Below are 10,143 nucleotides of genomic sequence, written 5' to 3'. Positions count from 1 at the left end.
TGTAAAGCGTAATATGTAATACCTATTTCAGATAACCCCGCGCGTCAACCCGCAATTCCATCTCCCTCCTTGCCTTCCTTGTAGAAGGAAATGCAGAACGTATGAATGAGGTAATTTCGGAACCTAAAAAGTAGTTATGCAACATGACCTAGCCACGTATTCGGGCCATATTTTTCCTCACAAACAGGAGAAACGGGTTCCTTACGCAGGTCCCGCAATATTCTATCCCTGTAATAAGCTGGCGTGTATGCGCCCTGTCTCTTCCTCTTTGTGCGTAGAAGGAATTAAAGAAATTCTTTGTGTTGTTAGCACTCTATGAAACATGTCAATAATCTGTGACGGTACAACCCTTCGTGAATTATTTCATGTTTTGTCATAGAAGCGGGAGCTGCGTGTTTCTTGCCACAGGTGGCATAATCAGTCATTGCAATATTGAAACTAATCTTCTTCCGGAATGCAGGAGGGGTCACAGGAGTATGACGGTTAGCGTATCTCGGCATACTTTTAGTTCTAATGGCTTCATTCTGCGAGAACAATTTCAGTTTAGGAGTCATAACTGCTATTTTTAGATTTCAATCATGGAGATCACTAAGCGCAGTAATTTGTCTGTAGCTTTGACGCAGGGAAGGATTTTCGAATGCCTCACCACATTTAGCCTAGTAAAAGTAGCAACAAGCAGAACATAAAAAAATTTGCACAAAAGAACTATATCATGATTCATCTTACTGTAAGTGGATGATTAAAGCGCAATGTTAACACATCCTGCTCCCGTTGTAGACATTCCGTGAAACATTGCGATACACGCTATGTAAGGAATATAGAACTACGGGTATTTGAGCGCATTGAATTACGCCCAAGGTTGTTCACAGCAAACGCCGAGTAGGTCGCTTCTGAGCGCATGCAATGGAGTCCAATTGCCGCAGTGTCTTAAGAGCCCCCAGTACTACACTGCGAATGATTGAAAACCCTTCATTGTCTTTTCTTGCGGAAACAGGCTTACCTTTCTTCCTTTTGAGTTGCGGAAAGTCTCAGTGCACTTAATCTGTCAAAACAACATTACGAACAATCTGTTGACATCACCTCCGCAAACCGCATGGCTACCCCCTTTATTTTGTTTCTGGCCTCCCTTAGAGCACATGGTGCAATTACCACCCCGATTTTGGTGTCTAATATGGAAGTACCTAAATTCATGATAACCCAGGAGGGTACAGAATTAGTCAAAATTTTCTAGGGCGTGGCTCGTGTGACTGGAGCAAGCACGCGGCCTTGTAGAGGCGCTGCCGTAACCGCTTCCAGCTGGTTGCACTACTGAAGGGAGTGTGGAGGACGTTCTTTCTTGTTTTCTTTCTGTAACAGGCGCATAAAACCTGTCCAGCGGGCTGAAATGTATCACCGGAGGCACAGCGCAGCATTTAGTGCCGTGGAGGACTCAGGATGAATTTGGAACCAGGTTTTTTCCAAGATTTGTGATTTAGTACAATCTTTTTGATTTATATTTATTTCGAGAGTGAACGTGTTCTGTGAAGCCGGCGCAGTTGAATTTTTAAGGTATTTTTTTACTGTCACGAAATATATATTGCAGAATGCACCATTTTTTCCGCGCATGCACATTCCCCAACATACTCTAAAACAAGTAATGCAGACTTTCCTCAGTCACGTTCTAGAAGCGCGTATATTATAGCCTGTGGACATTGGCTAGGGTAGCTAGCTACCTAGGCTACCTAGCTAGGCTACCTGCAGAATTAAATTCAACCCGGAACTCCTGTGTTGTATACATTAAAACGAAATTCCAGTTGTAGGAAACATGCAGGCAACAATTTTTGAAAACGTTGCAAAGTCTAAAATCCACGTAGTATCCATTTAGTTTGCGGGTTGGGGAGTTTGCGGTTCCAAATCTAGTCAGATAAGCAGTGCATACTTTTGTAAGGTAAAACAAATCCCTGGAACCATTACCAAAATTTTGTGCGATGGTAGACACATCTAGAAAGTGCCAAGTTTAAACTTCATTTGGAGCCTCTTCTGACAAGACAGGATTCTATAATATGTCATATGTCGTGAGTAACGGCAAAGAATAAGTAACAGGACAAAATAGGTGTCTCATCAAAATGGTCACTTTCTTCATTTGCTGTCATAGTAATTGAGCGAAAAGTATTTTGTACCTCTAAATATGAATTTCTCTAAATATATTTATTTGTTTCATCGATTTGTGAGCATGATAAGGCCCTAACCCATTCCGAGCAGTCGACTGAGGAAATAAAAAAATTACAACCACGAGAAATCAACAAGCACTGCCTAATGAAATGATATTGTTCTGCTATTATAATTACGCTGAGGGCGTATTTTCCCAGCATGCATAATTGTTTTGTGCTCACGGAGCATTTTATATGGCGAATTGTTCAGGTAAATGTTTTCAAATTTCAAATTTCAAAAATTTGAAATATCTACAACACCAAATTTCAAATTTGGTTTTGTTCTTCACCTAGTGTCTTAAAAATTCGACGTAATAGCAAATGTTTCTCGGAAAGGCGAAATCTTCAATGCGCGGCTAGCAGTATTAGGGACACCTCAATATTCTCAACAAAAGTGTTTGAAATTTGCAAGAGATCTCAGTCGCTCGCTTAATCTTCCCTCCCTCGCTCATCCTTATGGCACAACTGCTTATCAAAGGTAATTATAGTAATCACTTATACCATTGTGGTGGGGGTGCTGAGTAGTCCCATGCACTTCGAACCAGGCGAGGTTATCGACCCACGCGAGTGTCATCTTCTGACAACAGAAGTTTCCAAGTCGCCGTATTAGTGCTCTGCCACAAGAATTTGGCCGGCTGGTGACGCCTCCACGCGTCATGACAACCACTACGGCTCGCCAAACCAATAATGGCAGGGGAGCCTTCTCGCCGCAGCGAGTGCATTTGCCGCACTCACCGCGGCCCTTCCAAGGCGACACCTACGATGATGTCGAGGACTGGCTCGATCATTTCGATCGGGTCGCTGCGTTCAACGAGAGCGACGACGCACGTAACCTGAGAAGCATGTACTGTTCATTCAGAGGATCAGCACAGACGTGGTACGAAAACAACGAGCCTACATTTACAAGCTGGTTGGAGTTTCAGCGGCAATTGGTCGAAGACTTCAAAAATAGCGAGCAGAAGGGAAAGGCCGAAATTGCTCTACAGTCCAGGGCGCAAAATCCAAACGAGAGCGTATATGTGTTCGTCGAGGGCATTCGCTTTCGTCATGACTGCGTGCAAGAAGGTTCGTATCCTCAGCGTGCGTCGCTTATTGACATAGAAATACAACTAGAATGCTCGTGCTACTCCACCGCAATTACGCCTCAGACAACGCTGTCCAGAGTACTGGAAGGCGGCTTCTGTGCTTTGAATTTTTATCGTAACCATCGTTATCATGTAACGAACTGAAACTTAGCCCGAACAATTCTGAGATGATTACGGTGTTGCAGGCTCGAAATACTCGCTAAGGAACGCAATAAACAGCATACGTGCATACATTGAAACCGATGAATATTTCCACGCAGCTCTTTATTATTTTCCAACCCTTCCAGGCGTAAAGAACAAATTTTGGTCTGCTCGTGATGGATTTCTACGAATTGAAGGACAAAACTCTTACTCTCTTGTCCATGACTGAGACCCCAGCCTACTAAACAGCTCCAATTTACTGTTAAATTTTTTCCTCCTTCGTCTCCTTCTCGTCTTCCTCTTGAGTTCAGTTCTCCTATAACGCATATCTGAATTTTGGGAAGATATGGCTGAGGAAAATGTACCGAAATATCCCTCCAGGTCTCAGCTAACATAGCGTTACTGTATCTTTACCGTACACTCTTAGGCAAAAAGGACTAAAATAGGGACTAAAATACAGCCGTTAGTCTTCGCGGGCGACCGTTCATCTTCAAGGGGAGTATCTGCGGCAGAGTACGTGCCGTGTGCATAAATGCGGACTAACTGTTTGTTCTGTTCTTGACTAGACGGAGGCAGTAGTCAACCGGGACGAGCAGACCATGTTTATTGGTCACCAGATGTTAGTCGAAGAACGCAGAGGATTAGGCGCGGCTGCTTATAAGCGATAGCCGCAGCAGAGAACAGGGCAGATAGTGGCACTCCCTGAGCGGGCGCATGCGCAACGACACGGTTCAAATGACACAACATCCCTTCCCCAACACAAGGTTCATTAGTCGGTGCTACGGCTTGTAGCGTTCCGGGGGTTGTCTTTTCCGCGTGCTGCGTCGGAGGACTGGTTGGGGATCGTTGTCCCTCTCCGGTTCTGATGCGCGGGCTTCGGGATAGGTAAGACCTGGCACGGAGGCCTGATCTGCAGACGTGGGGCTACGGGCTGCGATTGGCTTCACCGTAGCCGGCGGTAGGACCACAGTGTCCTCGGTCGAGGGCTGACTCGAAGCCGGCTGGACCGCCTTGGTAACCGGGACCGGCATGAGCTCCCCTGGAGCTGCGGTGCTTGCCCAGTCCGGAGTCCCGAGTGGGATTTGTTGGTGTGCCATGGGATTCCAGACGTCCGGAAGCTCACATTCCGGGGCCTGATGGTACCTCGGGCCCTCCTGGAAGGTACATGGGCGTAAGTCATCGGCATGAAAATAGCGCTCCTCTCCTCCCGTAGACACAACGTATGTGCTGATGCTCACACGCCTGAGCACGGTTCCTTCGAGCCATCGGGCGTCACCCGGGCGCAAGCCTTTCACTAATACGCGGGAGCCTTCACTGAATTCTCTGCAGCCTCCTCGCGTTTGGTTCGCCGACTCCCTTATTCGTTCCAATTTTTCGGTCATTCTTTTCTCCATATCTGGATGCAAAAGGCTCAACCGCGTCCGCGGCTTCCACGACAAGAACCGTTGCGCTGGAGTTTCATCTGTAGTACCGGTTGGGGTGTTGTGGTACCTGAACAGGAACTGGTCAATGCGATGCTGGAGAGTCTTTGATTCCCCAGTCCGCTGCTCGTCGAGGACCTGCTTGAAGAGATCTCTTTTTATGGTTTGCACACACCATTCAGCGCTGCCGTTTGATGCTGGATGATAAGGAGGCGACTTCAAAGGCCGAATGCCATGCCTGCTCAAAAACGTTGCAAACTGAGTTGACGTGAATTGCGGGCCATTGTCCGTAACCACTACTTCCGGCAATCCATAAGCAGCGAACACACTACGCAGTTTTTCCCCCGTCTTTTCACTGTTCGTCGCTTTCATCACAAACACTTCCACCCACTTTGAATGCGCGTCCACCAGCACCAGAAACCACTGTTGCTCTCGATACGCGAAGTCCAAATGCACTCTCTCCCACCTTCGCGTCGGCCAGCCCCACGACAACAATGGGACGCTGGGTGCTGAGTTTTGCGCCAGTTGACACGTCATACACTCTTTCACTGCTCGTTCTATGTCTTGAGTTAACCTCGGCCACCACACGTGACTTCTAGATAACATTTTCATGCGCGTCATTCCCGGGTGGCCCTCATGCAGCATTGATAACACCTTTTCACGAAGCGCAACATGCACTATCACGCGATTTCCCCAGGTTACACAATCCTGGTCAACAGACAGTTCGCTACGCCGTACAAAATAAGGGGCGAGTGTATCTTCTGCCACATGCGAAGGCCATCCGTTTTGAGTGTAAAACAGAACTTTTGATAGGACCTTGTCCCTTTTCGTTTCCATTCTAATCTCTTTTGCAGACAGCGGGGTTTCATCGAGCACAGAAAAAAAATGTACGTCTTCCGACTCGGGTGCTTGGCTCGACAACTGCAAAGGCAACCGCGACAGTGCGTCAGCATTTGCAATCTCGCTAGCCTTGCGATAAACCCAGCGGTAGTTATAGGCTGCAAGAAGCAAAGCCCAACGCTGAACACGCGCTGCTGCCATTGCGGGAACTGGCTTATCATGCGCGAGCAGGCCCAGCAATGGCTGGTGATCAGAGTATATGCTAAAGGATCGACCAAACAAGTATTTGTGAAATCTGCGCAGCCCGAACACTACTGCCAATGCCTCTTTTTCGATGTGCGCATACGCCTGCTCGGATTTACTGAGAATCCTCGACGCAAAGGCTATCGGCCTTTCCACAGGGCCTTCTTTGTGGAACAGTATAGCTCCCACTCCGTAGGCTGACGCGTCACAGACGAGGCCGAGATCCTTCGATGGGTCGTAGTGGGCTAATACCGTGTTTTGCGTAAGCCATCCTTTGCTTGTTTGGAACACTCGCTCGGCCTCAGCTGTCCATTTCCATTTTGTGCTATCTGTGAGTAGGTCGTATAGCGGTTTTAGTTCTGCTGATAGGTTGGGAACGAACTTGCCATAGAAATTCAACAGTCCCAGATACGCCCGGAGTTCCTGTTTATTCTTTGGGGCTGGCGCTTCCTTGATTGCTGCTATTTTTACGTCTGAAGGCCTAATTCCGTTCCCGTCTATCTCGTGGCCCAAGTAGGTCAGTGACGCCTCAAAGAACTTACATTTTTCTTTTTTCAGTTTAATTCCATGTTCCTTAAACCTAGCTAGCACGCTTTCCACCTTCTGATAGCACTCCTCGAAGGTTTCCCCAGCGATTAACACATCATCAATGTAACAGGATACTCTATCTAGGCCTTTTAACAGGTCATCCATTACCGCCTGAAAAATAGACGGGGCACTCGTGATCCCATAGGGTAGCCCTGTATACTGAAACAAGCCAAGATGCGTATTCACGGTGACCAAACTCTGCGAGTCCGGATCAAGTTCTAGTTGCTGGTAGGCCGTTGAGAGATCTAGGACTGAAGTATTTACACCCGTGCAACGTTGCGAAGATATCTTCCATTACTGGCAACGGGTAATGGTCCGTTCGGAGAGACTGGTTTACTGTCATTTTATAATCCCCACAAATTCTGACCTCCCCGTTGGGTTTATAAACGACCACTAGAGGCGTTGCCCAGTCGCTACGTTGAACCGGAATTAGGACCCCAGCTCCTACCAGCGCCTGCAATTCTTTGACACCGCGTCTCGCATCGCGAAAGGTACCGCTCGATGCTTGCAGAACACCGGCGTGCTCCCTTCTTTCGAAAGCAGTTTTACCGGGGTGCCTTTTATCAACCCAAGTTCGGGCTCGAACACCTCTAGAAATTTTTCTACCAGTTGTGCTACCTTGTCTTCGCTGACACCGCACACGCTCAACCAGTCCAGCTTAAGAGCCTCCAGCCAATCTCGACCCATCAGCACCGTCTCACATTTCTGTGGCGTCCGCACGACAACTAGTGGGAGGGTGACCGCCTGACCATGGTGCTCGACCGGTACCTTCACCCTCCCCACGGTCTGCAGGGGAACGCCCCCGTACGTTCGTAGCCTAATTCGACAACTTTCCAGGGCTAGGTCTGGCCAATACTTCACAAACACACTTTCAGGTACAATCGAAACAGATGCCCCCGTGTCGATTTGCATTCGCACATTTCTACCTGCCACCTTAACGTTCACAGTATAGCTAGGATGGCTACTGTCGCAGGCAAATATGTTATGCAGCACAAGTTCGTCCTCACCGTTCATTGTCTCTAGGTTGTCACGGACGTCGTCCACGGCCCGCACCGCGCGCGATGAGGCAGCCTTGCAGACCCTCGACAGATGACCCATCCGCTTGCATAGATGGCACTTGTATTTCTGGAACGGGCAGGACCTTCCGTCGTGGGATGATCCACCGCAGCGGAAACAGTCTGGCGTTTCGATGGGGTGTTCCGCTCCGTCGGCTGCTGCTGCTGGCTTGGCTGAAGCTCTAGCTGCGGGCTTGGCCCGGTAGGTGTGGCGAACATCATGCACTTCCTCCGGTTGTCTCGTAGCTGGTTGAAACTTTCTAGTCTCGGCCCGAGCTAGTTCAACACTTTTGGCAATGTCGCACGCTGTGGCAAAGGTCAATGTGCTCTTCTTGAGAAGTTCCGCTTGGGTCGGTTGGTCTTTTAAGCCGGCCACAAACCGGTCCCGCAACGCTTCTTCCAGAAAGGGCCAAAATTCACACGACGACGCCAGCCTTTTTAATTCCACGGCGAATGCAGCCACACTCTCACCTTCATGCTGGGACCGGCGATTAAACCGGAACCGTTCCGCAATCACCATTCGCTTGGGGCCGTAATGCTCCTTGAGAACGGTGACGAGCTGACTGTATTCCTTCTCCTCAGGCTTTGCTGGGGCGAGCAGGTTCTTTAACGTGCGGTAAGTCTTCTTGCCCATGGCGGTCACGAATGTCGAGACTTTCAAATCATCGCTCACCTTCACGGCGCGGACGTAGTGTTCAAACCGCTCCACGTATGATTCAAAGTCTTCGTCCTCATCTTCGTCGAATCGCTCGAACTGGCCTAGCGAAGCCATGTCGCTGTATCGACCCGGCTGCCTCCGTTGATTCCTGGTCACGGCAATCCCATCCTCGTCGCCACTGTTGTGTTCTTGACTAGACGGAGGCAGTAGTCAACCGGGACGAGCAGACCATGTTTATTGGTCACCAGATGTTAGTCGAAGAACGCAGAGGATTAGGCGCGGCTGCTTATAAGCGATAGCCGCAGCAGAGAACAGGGCAGATAGTGGCACTCCCTGAGTGGGCGCATGCGCAAGGACACGGTTCCAATGACACAACACTGTTCGTCCCTGCCGATCTCTAAGTAGTAACGGGAAGACGAAACGCATGCAGGTAGCCTCTTTGCTGCGTCGTTAGTCCCCTAATGGCGTCGTCGTTGCCCTTTCGCGCATATGTCTGCGAACAGTTTTATATTTCCAAAACACAAGCCATTGCAGTCACTGTGTGCTTTATATGGTGCCACGGGAGAAAATATTCATGTTAGTTATAAGAAAATCTCCTAATGTTAGTAGAGCGGCGGGTAATGGCAAGGAGCGGCGAAGCGCGATTGCCATACGCTTCTCGGCGAGGTTTTGTTGATACGCTGTGTTGCACACGATTCGTGCGAGGTGAAAATGGCCAATGAAAGTTTTCAAGCGCCTTAACAGTAACGCAAAAATTAGTGACAATAGCAAAAGTGGATTTCTGAGCCTAATGAATATGTATATGTTTAACAGACGAGAAAAAAGGCATGTTGCTGATGACAACTGCAAAAAAAAATGCTCGCTACAGGTAAGCGTCTCGAAGTTATCTTTTACACTCAGTACATAATTGCCTTGGGCACCGAAGCTATGACAATGCTGCAACTGCTGTAAAACCCGCTTGCATTTCCCAGTCGCAATCGTCTAGCGACGCAACTTTGAAGAATTCAGGCAAGCAACACCGAATTCGCTTTCGCCGATGCAGGAAAATATGGCATGTTTTCTTATTCTGACACTCACACAGACGACACGTTTCACATACGTTAAAAAGAGCTCTTAACATATGTATCGAACACTAAGAAAGCACTTAGCTTGCGCTAATTTGTACGGAAAGAGATGAGTCGCCCGATCGCCCAGCTACCTATCTCAACTAGGCGACGACGAGTTTATTGTTATTTACAAAAAAAACTATGGTTGTGAGGCTCTACTTCGAATCGAACTGAGCAATAGTCCCTAAACCTAGCAAAGCGCTAAGCGCAAGGCGCAAAACGCGGTCACGTTCGCTTGCACAGATAAAAATTCGGGCACCAGTTGCAATGGATCTGTTGCGTTATGCACAGAACTACACGCTATACACTGGAGTATTATCTCCCTCTGTACCACCCGGCGGCGTGGTCCAGCGGATAGCGCGTCGGGTTCCTTGTGTGTAATTCCGAGCGTGAGGGGTTCGATCCCTGCCGGTGCTGGAGTTATTCTCTTTTTTCTGCACTCTACGCAGTTCGTCCTTGGGGAGTATCGGGACGGACCATCGGGGTGGGGGACTAACCGTTCCTCCCCTCGCAGTAAGTCCCCAAAGGGACTAATGATTGTGGCAGAGGCCGTTAGTCCCAGAAAGGACGAACTTTTGGTCCTTTTTGCCTAAGAGTGTAGATGTGACTCGTTTTGCTCAATAAACATCCGCACCGATTTAAAGCCTTGTACAAAACCAGTATGTGCCTATACACGCAGTGCGTTTTTGAAACTCAACCTACAGTTTTTGCCGTCCATTGTGCATGTCAGCAAACCTTCGTGCCATGAAAACGTTAAGTGATGGGATAGATCACTTTTGAGCGGTAGGCAAGGCTACGAAAACTGTTTTACGTTACA

The 10,143-nt window shown here is 48.4% G+C and overlaps 1 protein-coding gene across 1 annotated transcript; it reads right to left on the bottom strand.

Annotated features, from left to right (window-relative positions):
• Positions 1-4,394: 4,394 nt before the first annotated feature.
• On the bottom strand, positions 4,395-8,484 carry LOC144149291 (uncharacterized). Its single transcript, XM_077680857.1, has 2 exons — positions 7,515-8,484; positions 4,395-4,569 (listed from the first exon to the last, which is right to left on the bottom strand). Exons 1-2 carry the CDS (start codon positions 8,332-8,334, stop codon positions 4,535-4,537), a joined length of 855 nt encoding a protein of 284 aa, XP_077536983.1. The 5' UTR covers positions 8,335-8,484; the 3' UTR covers positions 4,395-4,534.
• Positions 8,485-10,143: the final 1,659 nt, after the last annotated feature.

Source organism: Haemaphysalis longicornis, unplaced genomic scaffold (genome assembly GCF_048455015.1).
Source record: "Haemaphysalis longicornis isolate Haplotype H1 unplaced genomic scaffold, Haemaphysalis longicornis Haplotype H1 scaffold_8, whole genome shotgun sequence".
In the NCBI taxonomy this organism is placed as follows: Eukaryota; Metazoa; Arthropoda; class Arachnida; order Ixodida; family Ixodidae; genus Haemaphysalis; species Haemaphysalis longicornis.
This window is presented reverse-complemented; position numbering and strand designations above follow the sequence as displayed.